General features: G+C 43.4%; 1 protein-coding gene across 1 annotated transcript in view; it reads right to left on the minus strand.

Moving 5' to 3' along the window:
• LOC119651085 (beta-1,3-glucosyltransferase) overlaps window positions 1–17,087 on the minus strand; it is a 97,748-nt gene that overhangs the window by 42,149 nt on the left and 38,512 nt on the right. Inside the window, exon 2 of the mRNA XM_038054433.1 lies at window positions 12,359–12,791. Within this exon, the coding sequence (XP_037910361.1) occupies window positions 12,359–12,413 (55 nt within the window). The 5' untranslated portion in view covers window positions 12,414–12,791. The remainder of the gene's footprint in view (window positions 1–12,358; window positions 12,792–17,087) is intronic.

Genomic DNA, 17,087 nt, shown 5'->3' on the forward strand with positions numbered 1-17,087 from the left:
GTCAATTCTTCCTCCTTCCCAGCTATTTCCTTGTTTTTCTGATTTTATTTTTTTTTATTCTCTATGGAAATCTTACCAGCGCATTTTGTGCAAGGGGGGTTCCGCATCGTGAGCGATACGTTTAAAATTGCAGACGACCCTTAAGAGTAAGCAAAAAGTACTACACAGAACTCGATAGGTCATTCTGATGAACGGGTTGGCCAAGAATTGCGTGTCGGATTAGCCTTTTGTCTTGGATGGCATACTAATAAGACTCGACATTGAAGGTAACTCTGAAGTAGAACGAATATTAAGGAATCTCAACAGATCAGGTCTAGAGTATTAGATGGTATACAAGGTAGCTGAGCGACAACATCGCTCATCTGCAAGTGCATGGTGACATTCGCAACGGAATGGAGCTGGAAACAATGGTTAAAGGCTTTAACAGAGTTGTCATCTACGCATATGAGGTGTGCCAGCGTGAATTTGCAGTATAGTAGTTGATGAACTTCTAGGAGAGGTACCGAATTCTGGAATAAAGGTCCAGATTTACGCTGATGACATTGTTTTAATCTATAGGGCAAATGTTGAGGGCACCGTATATGGAACTGGATTGAGTTGCTAGTACTTGGTATCAGAAGGTGGGGCTACGTATCCATCCAGCCAAAACTGCTATGGTACCATTCAAAAGGGAGCATAAGCTGGATCATCTCACCATGGCGTGGTGGTTAAACATGGAACAGAGGTTAAACATTTGAGGGATTACAAGAAACCAAAAATTATTCTGAAGGACACGTATTGAAAACATATGTTGAAAAGTTACAAAGACTTCGATGACTTCCAGGTCCATAGCAGAAAAAATTGGGGAAGCGCCCGGAAAATACTACGACTTGACAAACAGCATCATCAGAGGTTCTTTTGGGATTAATTCCTCTTTTCTCTTTCTCTTCGCATATATATGTGGCCAAGGGGGGCGATCTTCATTGAGGAAGGGAACTCACCCGAATTACTGATGCTAAGGGATAGCATGACAATGACGTTTCACTGTGACCAGAAGTTTGAAACACGATAGAGTAACAGGGCGAACTGTGAGAACGGAGATTGTATTACCTTTTACTCTGACGAATCGTTAACAGCAAAGCGAGCGGGTATTTTCATAACACCCTCGAGCGTAGCGATGGGCAACTGTCTCTGCCAAATACATGGTTGAGATACGTGGAGGACATTTTGGCCGTGATCCCAGAAACAAGTATCAATAATATGTTGAATAACATCAAGACGCTACACCCAAAGTAATCTCCCCTTATGCGATTGAAGTTGCCTTGCTTGGATACCAGTACCCAGCGGACAATCCCGCCCACTTCGTTCCATAGTTACCAACATAAAATGGTAGCCTATGGCACGATGATCTACCACCTTCTGGCAATTCCGCTCATAGAGGAAGACTTCTATATGGAAAAACACCAGGTGTTATATTATCTTTTGAGGATTTTAAAGCATTTACCAAGGATATCATCTATCCCTGCGACGCTTAACACATTTTGTGCGGTGTCAGGTTCTCACATACTTGTTTTCTTCTTAGCAAAAGGTATGTAAGGAAGGATGACCTTTTCAAATTAAAGCGAAAGCTGTCAATACATGCTAAAGCTTATACGGATGACGTGTTTATGTTGGTTATTGATTGAAAGGCGGTCAAAGGGTATAGGCCATAAACCGAAAAGGTGAACTGGTACCCTCGTAGGAGTACATAGCTTGAGAAACGCCTGCTGAACCAACACCAACAGCTCTACTACCAAACCCTTTCGCCACCTCCACGTGATGATCGCTGGGAGTTCTCTCTTAACGAAAAGTTGCAGACGGAGAGGGATGCGAGTCACGTGCGCTAATAATGGGACAAATTGTACCAATTGGTCTTCCAACTAGGATGTTGGGTAGGGCTGACAATCTTACACGAAAAACAATTTGTTTCCAAGCCACAAAAAGATATTTGGATTAGATGGATATTACAACAATGGACCCGGCATGGAAATTGAGTTAACGATTTTCGCATTATCTTATGGAACGTCCCTGAACAAAAAAGGAACTGCCTATACAGAAAAGCAGCTAGCCGATACCCTGATGTCAGAGCGTTACAAGAGATGCACTGAATAGGGACCGATTGCCAGGAGAATACCTACTATACCGTATATTACAGTGACCATCCAGTGAAGCTGTTATGAGCATTGAAAACATAAGCGAAGGCTATGGACTCTGTGCTTGCAAGGCAAATTTCAAAATATTAGCCACATTAACGTTCACACCCTTACAGAGGAGACTGCAGAGTCGGAGAAGGATACCTTCTACGAGCAGCAGAGCGGACCCTTGAAGCCTATTCCAAGTCTGATATCAAAACCATATTTTGGGGTTTTTAACAGTCAAGTAGGGACGGCGATACGGGGGCTGCCATAGCTTACATAAGGATAACAATGATAGCGGACTGCGGATTATTCAGTTAGTATTATTGTAAGAAATGGTTGTTGGAACTATTTGGTTTGTGCGTAGTTTACAAGCATACATAAAGGCCTTTCCAGATGAGACCATTTTCAACCAAATTGATTGAACGCCACCGAAGGGGTTCAATATGGACCTGGATCACAATGTCGCAGTGATAGTGCTCCGAGCTTGGATTACAACACCGCCTAGAATTCTTTCTGACAATCAAGTGAGATTGAATACTGAGGCCATCCATGACACAGCCCTCCGTAACACGTATAAGATGGAAAAGGATGCTACAATAACTAAAGCTAACAGTGGTCCTGGAGATAAAGCATTAACAAATCATCTCCACAACTAGCTGAAAAACGGTACCATTTATGCAGTCAGAAACATCCTTGGCCTCAGCCAGAAACGGAATGGAAGAATGTTGTATATCGCGCAATGATGCACTCTCAAACAGCGTGGGAATCCGTCATGAACTCGGCCGAATGGAAAAGTGACTTCACAGATAGAGGAAGGAAGCCTGGGAGAACATGCAGTGGGAGGAGAAACATCAAGTCTGTTAGCATTGATGATTGGGAAATCTGATTTCCGACTGTATGGGCATATTGGAGCGATGTGCTGAGCACTTTGAAGAACTGCTCAACGACCAAAATATCGGCGAGTTGGAGGTTCCGCCAGCTGAAAACGACGAACAAATGCTATCAAAGCTAAGCATTTGGGAAACAGTTTGTACAATTTATCGGCTTAAAAATTACAAGTTGCCAGGAGCCGACGGATTTACAGTTGTATTGGTTAATAATATAAAATAATAATAATGAGACAGGGAATCAACCCTGAAAACTGGCATGGAGGCATAATAAATTCCATGCGTAAAAATGGGAATTTTACCCAGCGCAGCAATTATAGAGGTACCACGTGGCTGAGAACTATCTATAAGATATTCTCCGCTATCTTGCTAGGCGAGATAGCCCCATACGCTCAGAACATCATTGGCACATACCAAACAGGCTTCACTCCGGGCAAATCAGCAACAGATCAGATTTTTTCTCTTGACCGCTGTTAGTGATGGTGGGCGTAACACACTCGAACTTCGATACCGTGTGGAACCTTGGGAAATTCAACGTAGTGTGCACGTGACAAAAGGGAATTCGTAACTTCGCTGGTCAGAGATGAAAATCACCGAGGAGCTTGCATGTCGTAAATCTTTCAATGGACCTGTGAAGGACGTTAAAGGTCGACTTCTCTTCCACGATGACGAGCAGACGAAGGGATAGTAGGGACACTTTACCACGGTTCTCAACCGTATCACATCCGGTGAAGTTCTTCCTCGTCTGGATGAAATGGCTAGTAACATGGGGATACTGACCATTCTTCCACAGAGAAGAGAAATCTTTTCGATCCTTAGTGCACTTAAACGTAGTAGAATCGCTGGTTTCAACGGTCTCCCTACAGATCCGGGAAATCGAGACCTTTCCAGAAAGCGGAAAAAAGGTATGATCGTTATGATTTCAGTGAAGGGCACCGGCGTTGAGTGCGACATTTGGAGGGGCATCTGCGTGCTCCCTGCCGTAACAAAGATAACAGCCAAAATATTCCCGAAACGGATCAATGGAAAGCTTGATCTACAGAAAGCATGTTGGATCCTCCTATCTAATTTTGGAGCAGTGGGTGAAATTTAAATATTCGCTTCACCTTTTGTTCATCGATTTCGAGAAAGCTCGATAGCAAGAACAGGGTGCATATCTGGTGTGCTCTAGCGAGGAGGCGCATTCCAGAGATACTAATACCTATTATCAGAGTGACATGTAATGACGGCCTGTGCTGCAGTAAAATCTCAGAGGGATTTAAAGTTTGCCAGGATTACATCTTGCTATCGATATTATTTTTCTTGTTATTGGTGGTATCATGGCTGAATGGTTCTGTATTTGGAAAGAGGGGCAGATAGAGTTGAACTGAAGATAAACACCAACAAAATCAGAGTTCTTACTCTGGCGTAATTTATGTATCCAGGAAGCATGGTTTATGCTACGGTGGCATCGAACTGAACCTATATCTGCCGCCTTGTCAACAACCCCAAGAGCACTTGGTGCACAACTGTCTTTCTAAGGTTCCACTGATCTCCTAGATGGTTGTGGCTTGGCCAAAATTCTTGTGTGGTAAATGGTGATTTCCGGCTTTTTGACCCTAACTCCGTTGTCTGAAGGAATCTCTGCTTTTCTGAAAAAGTTACTTCCCCTTACTCCTATTACTTAGTTCTTCAATTTCGGCTTTCCTTCTCCTATCCTTCTCTTTTGGATGCACCTGAATCGGTTGACGACCATTTCAAGGTGCAACAGTTCCGGATCCAGGTTGATCTTCATGAGATTGACGACCTATATGATTCACTGTTTTTGAAGACGACGATTAACTCGTTTTCTTTTATTGTCTATTTTTCTCTTTGACTTCTTTTGTCTTCTTTCATGTCTGTTGAGGCTTCCACCAACGTTTGACTATTTTGATTTTTTTCTTTACTTGTTCTGCCTTCTCCGGCAAGAGGTCTTTTTATCCTTTAGAGTCCCGCGCGGATGCGAACATTTCTCTCGAAGTTTGACAGTCTCACTCTTTAAAGTTGCAGGAAATTGCGCTAATTGTGTGAGTTTTCCTGCTTTCGCAATATTTATCAAGCATCCGGCAGTTATGTTCTCAATGGTTAAGTATACATTGTGTTGTGAATAAACTCGGACAGCTCAATTATTTCTCTTTCCAGCGGAATGAAAATTGATTTGCCCATTTCAAGTTCAAATCAGAATCTCTTCACGCCTTCATACTTTGCAGTTTTTCTGGGAGATCCTCTCGCTTTTATCCTTGTAAAACTTCTCTGAAATGGGTCTAGCGTTTACTCCTGTCAAATATCTCGTCTAGGCGAGGTTATTGCCTCTCAGACGTGAAATATTTTCCTTGCAGGGCACCCTTCTTTGCTTTTATTATGCATGTTGTTGGTTAGGACCTTACTTGCACACTTCCACAATTCACCCTTCTTAAGGTTCCGAACTCTGTACGGTAAGCTTGGTTTTTGCAACCAAAGGTAAGAATATTTTAAAAGGGAGAGGGCAATGGAGGAGACAGCGAAGCCAATGCTCAAAATAGACTGTAAAACCCCGATGACGACTTTTGAAGCCACCCTACCATGTTTGCCCATTCAAGTACGCCATAAGAATGCAGAAAGGATTATATGAATTGCTCATTTTTCGAGTCGATAATATGATTTTATTCGTATTTAAATTTTATCGCTTCAAAAGTATATCCTGATATTCCCTTGACTGAGTCGTCAGCATATGATTACAACGTAACAAAATATAGTGGTTAGCAATTAAAATTCAGTGAATTCAATAATGGATCACAGTCGCTACCTACTCTCCCGTGGCATTATTATAATTTTATAAAATCGGATAAGCTGGTTAATAATGCATCGGAAACCATTTTACACGGCATCCGTATCTCTTCCTTTCTGGTATTAATTTCAATGAGTAGTAATTGATGATGTCAAATTGAATATGGTCGTGACAGGCAACTCATCCATATGCGATATTATCACTGTCGACCACTACTCTGAAGCGCTTTGATCCATGGAAGTACAAACATTTCATTTCGAATGCGAAAAAAGCCAGGAGTTTTTCCAAAGTATGAGTGGAGGTGAAATAGGGTAACAAACTTTAATTCAGGATGTATATATGCATGCGAGTATATGCAGCATCCTGACTAAATGAAAAGAGGAATTTAAAATTGGTTGAATGGTTTGAATTGGAAATGGATGACTAAATCTATTTATTTAATTTATTGCCGAAAATGCGGCCTTAATGCCGATAATTGATAGCTATTTATCAAAAGTATTCAATGGATGATTCGGTCAAGATTAATATATTAAATAATATATGGTAATGAGTAATTTCCATGCACAGTAATGGTTGTTTAGAGCAAACCGTAATAAGGGCTTAGATCTGAAGTGCAAGTTGCATAGTTGCTTCGGATGTATTTTTTAAAGGTTGCTGCTGTATTCCTGAAGATTTGAATTATAGTAAATAAAATAACTATCACATAAGGATCGTGCCCATATATTTGATAAGATCGAAAATACTCCGTTTACGATTTCATTCGTCCTTGCTTTAAAATATAATGGGAACGATTTACCTTCATCAAAACCAGGGAAACTAGAGTGCTTACATACGGTGAAGAACGAAGTTAGAAATATGCGTAATAATTTAGATATCTAGCGGTTTCATCCAGGGAGGTTATCAGGTGTTCTTTGCCCACTTATATACAATTCACAGGGCTGACAATCCTGCATGGAAAATCGACATTACGAAGCCTTGGCCAAAATAGAGCTAACATCGACGAACCAGGCAACGAAAACGTAATAACGTTTTGAGCATTTTCTCATTGAGTATGCGGTCCCTGTACAGAGAAGGAGCTAGCAAATACGCTGTCCCAATATAGGGCTGATGTAACAGCATTGCAAGAGATACGATGGCCAGGGACCGGTTTCCTGGAGAAGAGCCACTACACGATATATCATAGCGGCTATCTAGTAAACCATGTGGTCGGAATAGGTTTCCTAGTCAACCAAAAAATGAAACATGCTGTCATCGGTTTTGAAAAGAGTGAGCGAAAAGCGATGTACTCTGCGTTTGCGAGGCAAATTTAGAAATATAAGCCTCATTAACGTTCACGCCCCTACAGAGGAGACTGCAGAGTCGGAGAAGGATCCCTTCTACGAGACAGTCGAGCGGACCCCCAAAGCCTGTCCCAAGTGTGATATCAAAATCATATTTTGAGATTTCAATAGTCAAGTTGGAACGGACCCCGCAGTTAGGCGATACGTTGGCCTTGACGAATGGCAGAATATATAGGGGGCCAATATAGATTTGAATCTCTATCTCATTGGCAAAGTGCTCCGGGCTCGAGTTATAACACCGCCTACAATTCCCTTTGACAATCAGTTAAGAGTGAATAATGAAGCTATTCACAACAAAGCCCTTCCTAACACCTATAAGGGGAAAACGAATGCCGATATAACCGCAGCTAACAGATGTTCTGCAGATGAAGCATCATTAAATGATCTTCACAATCACCTGAAGAGCGTTACCATTCACCTGCAAAAAAAGTCGAAACCGCTGGTTCGACGATGAATGTAAGCTAGCAATGGACCGGAAGAATGGTGCATACCGGGCAATGCTGCACTCTCAAAAAACACGGACGCGCGCAGAGGCCCCGTTGAGGATGAAGCCGTATACACTTCAATGCCCATTCTGCCGAGACAATGAGGGAAATATAACTTCCGACAGAATGGGTATATTGGAGCTATGGGTAGAGTATTTTGATTAACTGCTCAACAACCAGAATATTGGCGAGTTGAAGGTTCTGCCAAATATAGCCAACGGACAAATGCTGTCACCGCCAAGCATGGGAGAAACAGTTCGTGCAATTTATCGGCTTAAAAACAATAAGTCGCCAGGAGCTGATGGAATTACAGCCGAACTGGTTAAATATAGAGGCGGCCAACTGAACACAGCGGTTCATCAACTGATGCTCAAGGTCTGGGACTGCGAATCAATCTCTGACGGCTGACGGAGGGAGATATTACTCAGTGCAGCAATAATAGAGGTATCACGTTGCTGAGTACCATATATAAGATATTCACCGCTATTTTTCTAGGCCGGATAGCCAGATATGCCCCGAACATTATTGCCCCATACCAAAGAGGCTTCACTCCAGACAAATCAACAACATATCAGATTTTCTCTGTACCGCAAGCGATGGAAAAACTGTTAGAATATGGACATCAATTGAACCATCTTTTCATCGACTTTAAAGCCGCTTATAGTAGCATAGCGAAGGTAAAACTGTACACGACATCAATAACGGTCTACGACAAGGGGATGCGCTATCATGCATCCTCTTTAACCTGGCCCTCGAGAAAGTGATCTGTGATGCTGAGGTAAATGCAAGACGTACGATCCTCTTTAAGTCCACCCGTCTGGCTGGCCTGCCGACGATATCGACATCATGGGAAGAACACCCCGAGATGTACAGTCTACCTGCATCCAGATCGAGCATGCGGCGATCGGCGCGAGATCTTGGGTTGCACATCAATGAGGGCAAGACGAAGTACTTGGTGGCAACGTCAGCATCAAAAACCAAAGAACCAACCACATCGAATTGCACTGGCCAAACGAAAACAATAAAGATAGGAAACCACAACTTTGAGACCGGCCGAAAATCACAATCGATAACAGCTACGACAATGAAATCCGCGCATGGTCGTTGTCAGCCAACAGAGCCTATTTCAGCTTACAGAACCAAAAGTCTATAACGGCAATATCTATGGTAGAAAAAGAAGACTAGGTCGATCCTGCCTCAGATGGAGCGGTGGGGTAAGTCAGGACAACAGACAGCCTGTAGGGATATCGAATTGGTGGACCTCGGCGCAAACCGGGATGTCTGGAGTTCCTTATGAAGGCAGATATAGATTGGATAGCGGTTGTTGCGCCGTTGATGAGTATGATGATGATTTCGGGTTGTAGTAAATTTACACGGAAAAGACAATTTTGAGCTGTTGCAAGTTTATCGGTCATAGTGCGTTTTTGATCAAACTTGGGGATACTGTGGTCTATATTACTGCAAATAATATTGAATATTCTATTATGGAAGGTATTTCGAGGCCTAGATACCATATAGAGGCAGTTTCATGATTTTTTTAAGATTTTCCAGTTGGATAGCGTCTGAGAATGGACCCGTTAAAGATATAGTCACTTTTGACCCCCCGCATTCTCCGCCTTTCCAACAAATGTCAAAACTGAGACTGGTTTTGAAAAGCACCTCTCATTTGATACCCAAGATGACCAACATTCGGTGGAAATAGTTTTACACCATCATTTTGCATGTATGAGGACCTCCCCTCGTTAAACTCAAAGTAGAGAGATATAGCTTACTGCATGTATGGGCGTTCACAGTTCCCATCTTCTCACCAAATTTTGTGTCAATTGGTATAGCCGTTTCTGAGAAAAGTGCATGTGACAGACAGATGCGTGGGCCGCGGATTGGTGCAGTCGCACTACGAACATCAGGGCCCGTATCCTGCTTGAGGCTTTCGCGGAGTTAGACTTGGTGCTTGCCAATACGGGAAATGTTTCCATGTTTTGGGGGACAGGGTCGGGCTCAATAGTCGTCACATTGGCGAGGAGAATTACATGGCTTGTCAGTGAGCATCATACTCACAGCGACCGCCAGGCGATTTTCCTCCAGATCGAATATGGGCCATGCGTCGATGTGCGTTCCCGTGAAGCTGGAAACCGGGGCTGGTCCGCCAAAAAGTTTGAAGAGGATGCATTCATAGAGATGCTATTGGGAGGCCAAAATCCTGGTGGTGTGGTTACAGAAAAGGCAGAGCAAATGATGGGATGCATAACGAGAGCATGCGACGCTGCGATACCGAGGCGACGGGTTCTCGCAAAAAGGCGCCCAAACTATTGGTGGAATGAAGAGATCGCGATGTTACGATCTGCCAACGATCTAGAGAAAGACTGAGGAGGAAATTATGCAGTGGTGATAACAAAGCAGCTGCTCTGGATGCTGTTCTCATTAGAGCTCTTAAACTCGCTGTTAAGACCAGACCCGAGTGGTTTATCAGCGTATTCGAAACATGCATGGTAGAAGGAGTTTTCCCCGACCGGTAGAAGAGGCAAAAACTAGTTTTGCGCCCGAAGCCGAATAAGCACCCAGGACACCCATCATCATATCAACCGATTTGCCTCATCGTCACGGTAGGAAAGATGCTCGAAAGGGCCATCTACAATAGACTGCTCTCTATCATTGAATATAAGGATGGACTATCGGAGCGGCAATTTGGCTCACTCAACAATCGACGCCGTAGATGTGATTTTGAAGCTGGCTCGAGACATGATGTTGTCTAAAAAATGCTGTGCCGTGGTAACGTGGGACATTAAAAATGCGTTCAATTCCGCAAGTTGGGAGTGGATAAAAAGGTCACTGGCTTAAATGGGTGTCCCTAGTTATTTGACTAAGCTCCTCGATAGTTACCTTTCGGAGAGGGCACTTTGGTACGACACGGATGGGGGATCCAATCAGTACACCGTCACCGCAGGAGTACCACAGGGCTCAGTGTTGAGTCCTCTCCTGTGGAACGTCTTGTACAATGGCGTCCTTGTCTTTCCCGTGCAAAAGGAGGCCACGATAATCAGTTTCGCAGATGATCTAGCTGTGGTTGTCGTCGCGAAACAACCTGAAGACGTTGAAATGTACGCTAATGAAACCATAAGCGCCATAAAAGCGTGGCTGGAGATGGTTTAGCTTGACTTTGCGGAACAAAAGACGGAGGCGGTCTTGACTATCAATCGTTGGAAGAGGAATACGGTTAATATTCTTGTTGGTGGCCACGTCATCACTTTGAAACCGATTATCAAATACATAGGGGTGATGACTGACGCTAAAGCGCTCTGGGAAAGCGGCAAATACCAGCGTATCATTAGCGCAGATGGTGCCTAACATTGGAAGCCCAAGATACAGTCGCAGATTACTTGTGGCCGGAGTGGTTCGCTCCACACTATTATAAACGGCACCAGTTTGGTAGCAAGCACTAGTGTGTGAGAGTAATCGGAGGAGGTTAAATATGTCTTACCGTTTAGTGGCGCACAGGGTGTGCAGCGCCTTCAGAACAATATCAGGCGTGGGACGACTCGCAGAGGGGTCACTGGACCCACACTTTGATTCCCCGTATTGAGGAATGGATCCAACGACGACACGGTGCAATTAACTACCACCTAACGCAATTCCTGTCAGGACATGGTGGTTACAGGAAGTACCTGCACCAATTCAGGCTGGATGATTCTTCCTTTTGTCTTGGATATGGTTGCACACTTGAGGATCCGCAGCATGTTATGTTCCGCTGTCCAGGATTTTACTCAGAAAGGAGGAGTCTGAAAGACTCCCTGAAAACCAACTTAAGTCCACAGAACAGAAGTCGGGGGGAAACTGGTGTGTGGTAAACTCCGCAATCAAAAGAATACAGGAGGAACTTGGAGGAGCGGAGCGCGTAAGGAGGACGCGAAGAACGGAAGGCTTCGTCGCTTAAAGCGCAATCCACCCCGTGAAGTAATGCTTTGCAGCACTTCCGCGGGGAAGGAAGAAGGAAGGGGGTGGTTTTAGTGGGTAAAAATCCCACATGCTGCTGCAATCTGGCGCGGCAGTGTCTTTGTAAGATTTTCGCCTCAATCCATAAAGAGACAGACAGACATTGAACCGATTTTAATAAGGTTTTATTTGCAAATCTGTTTTGCAAAAAAAACCTTAAAGATGTTTTTTTTTCCGGACAATTCTGACGAATGCTGTCTAGTGTCTGTGCGGATACACACGAATGTTCGCATAGTGAATATATCAAAGAATATTTTTGTGTCTGCGACTCTACGTACTGGTAAGTATGAATCCAGCTTTAATCGATAATATGTAGTATGACATGCGCATCCTTGATGTTGGAATTCCCTAAGCCAGAAAAAAAAAATAAAAGTACATAGCGCAATGGTCGTATTAAATATCAGAATTAGCCAAGCTAAAACCCAAATGGCAAATGGAGGATTGGTAGAAACAGAAGCTACGCTAGTATCTACGTTCTATTTGATTTCATGTCGTTGGTGTACTAAAGTGGTGGCTACAAACACTCAACTTAGATTTCACTGAATTGTTTATTTACTCAATGGCACAACTCTCTTGATAATGATTAAATTTAGATTCGCGATAAAGATACACATGTCGTCTTGAAGTAAGTGCTACGCGGTTTTTATTATTTTGACAAATACATAATAAAGATACAGCTACACACATGTTGTCTTATGTAGGTACACATACTCACCTAAGGAGAACGATAAGCCGATTAAAATAAGTAGTTGGAAGATGGTCCACTTCATCCTGATCCACAACTCAATCTAGGTTTGTTATTGCCACCAATCTCTCTGCATATCAATGTTGATCAATCACGAACATTTACAAACTTCTTAGCCGCACATTGGGTTCCTGATATTATACACATTTCACGAAACAATTTGTTAATTGGGTTTTATTTTCTACAAATTCGAGACTTGACGTAATTTCGTAAACATTTCGCAGTTCAATGTTCACAAAGAATCTTCCCGATCCGTCACTATATCAACCACATAGATTGCTCCACACTTAGTTGCTGAATCACAACTTATTGTAACCAATATAATGGAGTTCCTCTAGCCAGTCGGGGAGCATAGTGCTTCGTGGTACAAAAACATGGAAGACGAGATGGGCCGCAATAATGGCTACGAATATAGTAAGTGGATTTTGTCATTCGCATGATCGACTCTGGGTTCGGAACATTGTTGTAACCAGATCGCAATCTTGATATGAACCCAGTCGATTCACTGGGAAGCCGACATGAATACTTAATGTATTGAGAAGATCAGAAATGAGCGGAAGGAGGAAGTACGCCTGGCTTTTCACTTTCGTTCAAAAATAATAAGCGATGCTAAGAGTGTGGGTGTAACAAAAATAGTCTTGAGAATCTTCAGAGCAATCCATCATCTGTCTTGCATGTGAGCATTGTAGTGTTAAGATGCTCGATTGAATTGGAAATTCAATGGGGATTTAGGGCCAGATTAAGGCCATGATCAGAAGAAACTTAGATGGGAGCTACTTGCTGAGAAGCTCGATAATTATGGTATGTAATGCTTAATATGTGTTCAATAGTACTGATTGGGTAGACGATTATGGGATTGCAGAGTCCCATGTAATTATGGAATTTGAGGTTGTCTAGGGAAAGTTTGAAGTAAAATTATTGAAAATGAAAAAGTGAAAGGGAGAATAATCGAGCGGAATAATAATGGAAATAATCTTTATCCTTCAATAAGAAAAAGAGGAAGGGAAAACGGAAAATATGAGAAAGGAATAGTCTATTTAGCTTGGATTTAAGAATGCATTGAAAGTACTATTATTGTCGTAAGAGGTGGCCAAAGTGGTTAGAAATCTGTGGACCACCAATCAGGCAAATTTCAAAACTTCCTTGCTCCTTCAGTGCCTTCGATAGGGGCTGACTTTAAGGCCACAACCCTCGATTATAAAAAACGATTTATGATTGGCGCCTGGAATGTGCGCATGCTCTTCGACAATGAACCAAAGAATGTTCGCTTTCTCCAACTCGAGCGAGAATTCCAGCGATAAAACCTGCTCATTTATTGTCCAATAAAGCAGGCTAACAATGTATGAAATTTCGATCAGCTTCCGATACCGTGAACAAGGACCGTATCTGGAATGTTCTATGCAGGAGAGGCAAAATGTCAGGCGTTTTATTGAGGTAAAATTCGCCTTGGCTTTGGAGAACGAGGTAAGGTCGGATTGAAGGTGAATACAAACCGAAGTAAAGTTCTTAGTCTGATAGGTCATCGCACGCGATCAGACCCGAGTCTGCACGGGGACTCATCTGAAGTGGCAAATTGGTCACGAAACCTAACCAGGGGTACACTGGTACCATGGGAACCGAGATAGCCCCTGGACTCTCATACTTTGGGTGAACTCCCGTTATATGTTAGTGCAGCTCGGTTATTTGCGGTTGGCTCCCTAGTGGGAGCTTCATGGGGTTTGTTGGTTATGCTCAAGCGAGAAGAGACCTTCGGGCCTCGGTGTGGTGTTTCGTTTCAACACGGCTGCCATACTCCTTAGCTCGGTAGAGATTTAGGTAGGTCTTACATCCACCAGTATGAATGCTAAGCCACGCACTTGGTATAGACTGGTGCCGTTATTGCTTGTCACAGTGGGACTCTGATTATGGTCACAAAATCAATCCGTGTCTTAAGAAGACCGTGGGATTAAGTCGTCCAGACAGGTGCTCACTTTAAACTCTCAGGGACTCATTCTTACTATGCGTTTGATGGGCGGAACATCGAAAGTGTCAAACAATTTATAGATCTAGGCAGGGTTATTTCTGCTGAGGGTGGTGAGGGTGTGATTCGACATGTTTGCCCAAAATATGAAAATGTTGGCTTCTCAATACCAACCTCAAGTTGAGACTGTTCCCTGCCATTTTTTTCTGTGGTGCTATATGAAAGTTGTATACAGATAATGACTACGCTGCCATTCTGAAGCTTCAAGCTTTAATCAATTCATGTCGGCATAGTGTTATCGGAGCACTCTGACCTGAGACAATAATAAATATTAAACTTCGTTGGAGTATAGCCCAGAGTGAACCCCGGAGCTAGTTGATAGCTGAGGAAGCATCGACACCAATTGGGAGAGCTGAGTACCTTCTTAGACTTATTTTTAGCAATAAGTAAGAAATATTGTATATGGCATAGGAAATACTCACATACATTTAACATTCATAACCCGCACTAACCAAACCTAGTCCGTAAGTCGAAATACTCTGATGAACGGGCTGGTGAAGAATTGGAGGGTGTTGGATAAGCACTCTATGCTGGATCACAGAATAATCAGATTTGACATTGAGGTGGACAAAGGGTAGTATAGGTGCCAGGGCGAAATGTGGATTGGTACCCACGATGGAGCATCAAACTTGGGAAATACCTGCTGAACCAACACCAACAGCTCTACTACCAAACCCGATCTCCACCTCCACGTGGTGACCCCTGGGAGCTCTTTCTTAACGAAAAGCTGCAGACGGAGAAGGATGAAGGCGAGTCTCCCGCGCCTAAAAACGGGAGAAATTGTACCAACTGGTCCTCCAGGTTGGGGGTTGGTTAGGGCTGACAACCTTACACGGAAAACAACTTGTTACGAAGCCAGAACAGTAGCCTCGGACTGGACGGATTACATAACGACGAACCCGGCAATGACAAAGGTATAACGATTTGCGCATTTTCTCATGGAACGTGCGCTCCCTGTACAGAGATTAAGCTGCTGAGCTGCTAGCCGATACCTTGTCCCAATATAAGGCTGATATAACAACGTTACAGAAGATGCGTTGAACAGGGACCGGTTTCCTGGAGAAAAGTCGCTACACCATATATTATAGTGGTCATCCAGTAAACCAAGTGCTCGGAGTAGGTTTCTCAGTGAGCCAAAAAATTAAACTTGCTGTTATCGGCTTTGAAAACATAAGCGAGCGGCTATGTACTCTGCGCTTGCGAGGCAAATTTTGAAATATAAGCCTCATTAACGTGTTCACGCCCCTACAGAGGAGACTGCAGAGTCGGAGAAGGATACCTTCTACTAAGCAGTTTAGCGAATCATCGAAGCCTATCTCAAGTATGATATCAAAATCATACTTGGGGATTTTAACAGCCAAGTAGGGAAGGAGCATGTATTCATTCATTCATGTTCACTAATATACCTGGACCTCTCCAGACGGGACCACTTTCAACCAAATTTATAACGTGTTGATTGAACGCCGCCACCTCTCAGCCTTGATGAATGTCAGAACATATAGGGGGGGCCAATATAGACTCGGAACACTATCTCGTTGGCCTGGTGCTTCGAACTCGAATAACAACACCGCCTAGAATCGCCTCTGACAATCAGGAGAGCGTTAACACTGAAGCCATCAACAACACAACCCTCCGCGACACCTATAAGAGGGAAATGGATGCCGCAATAACCGCAGTTAACGGAAATCCTGGAGATGAATCATCAACAAATGATCTTCACAATCACCTGCAGAACGTTATCATAAAGACGGCCACAAAGATACTTGGCCCCAGCCGCAAAAAGAGCTGGGACGGTTGGTTTGAGGATAAATGTATGCTAGCAACGGAACGGAAGAATGCTGCATACCGAGTAATGTTGCATTCTCAAAGAACGCGGGCATGCGCGGAGACTTATCACGAACTCCGTCGAGCGGAGAAGCGACTTCACAGACGGAAAAAGGGAGCCTTGAGAGCCAACAAGTCAGTGAACTAGACAAGTACAGGAAGCAACCGCACAGCCGCGGAAGTTTTACCAACAAGTCAGCAGGATGAAGCCTTATACATCTCGATGCTCATCCTGTCGAGACAAAGAGGAAAATCGACAGAATGGGCATATTGCAGCGATGGGTTGAGTATTTTGTAAACTGCTCAACAACCAAAATGGCTGCAAGTTGGAGGTCCCGCCAACTGAAGACGACGAACAAATGCTGCCACCAAGAAGCATAGAAGAAACAGTCCGTGCAATTCATTGGCTTAAAAACCATAAGTCGCCAGGTGTCGATGGATTTCATCCGAATGGTTAAATATGGAGGCGACCAATTACACCAAGCGGTTCATCAACTGATGCTCAAAGTATGGGAAAACGAATCAATGTCGGACGACTGGCAATGGGACATTATCTGTTCCATACATAAAAAGGGGAATAGGGGCCCATACCAAAGAGGCTACGCTCCAGGCAAATCAAACAGATCAGATTTTCTGTCTGCGTCAAGCGATGGAAAATGGACATCAGTTGCACCATCTTTTCATCGACTTTAAAGCCGTCTATGATAGCACAGCCAGGGTAGAACTATACACGGCCATCAGAGAATTCGGTATCCCCACGAAATCAATAAGACTGACTAGGCTGACCCTCACCAATGTGCGAGGCCAGATAAAAGCAGCATGATCACTTTCAAGACTATTGGACATCAACAACGG

Source organism: Hermetia illucens, chromosome 3 (assembly GCF_905115235.1).
Source record: "Hermetia illucens chromosome 3, iHerIll2.2.curated.20191125, whole genome shotgun sequence".
NCBI classification, from domain to species: domain Eukaryota; kingdom Metazoa; phylum Arthropoda; class Insecta; order Diptera; family Stratiomyidae; genus Hermetia; species Hermetia illucens.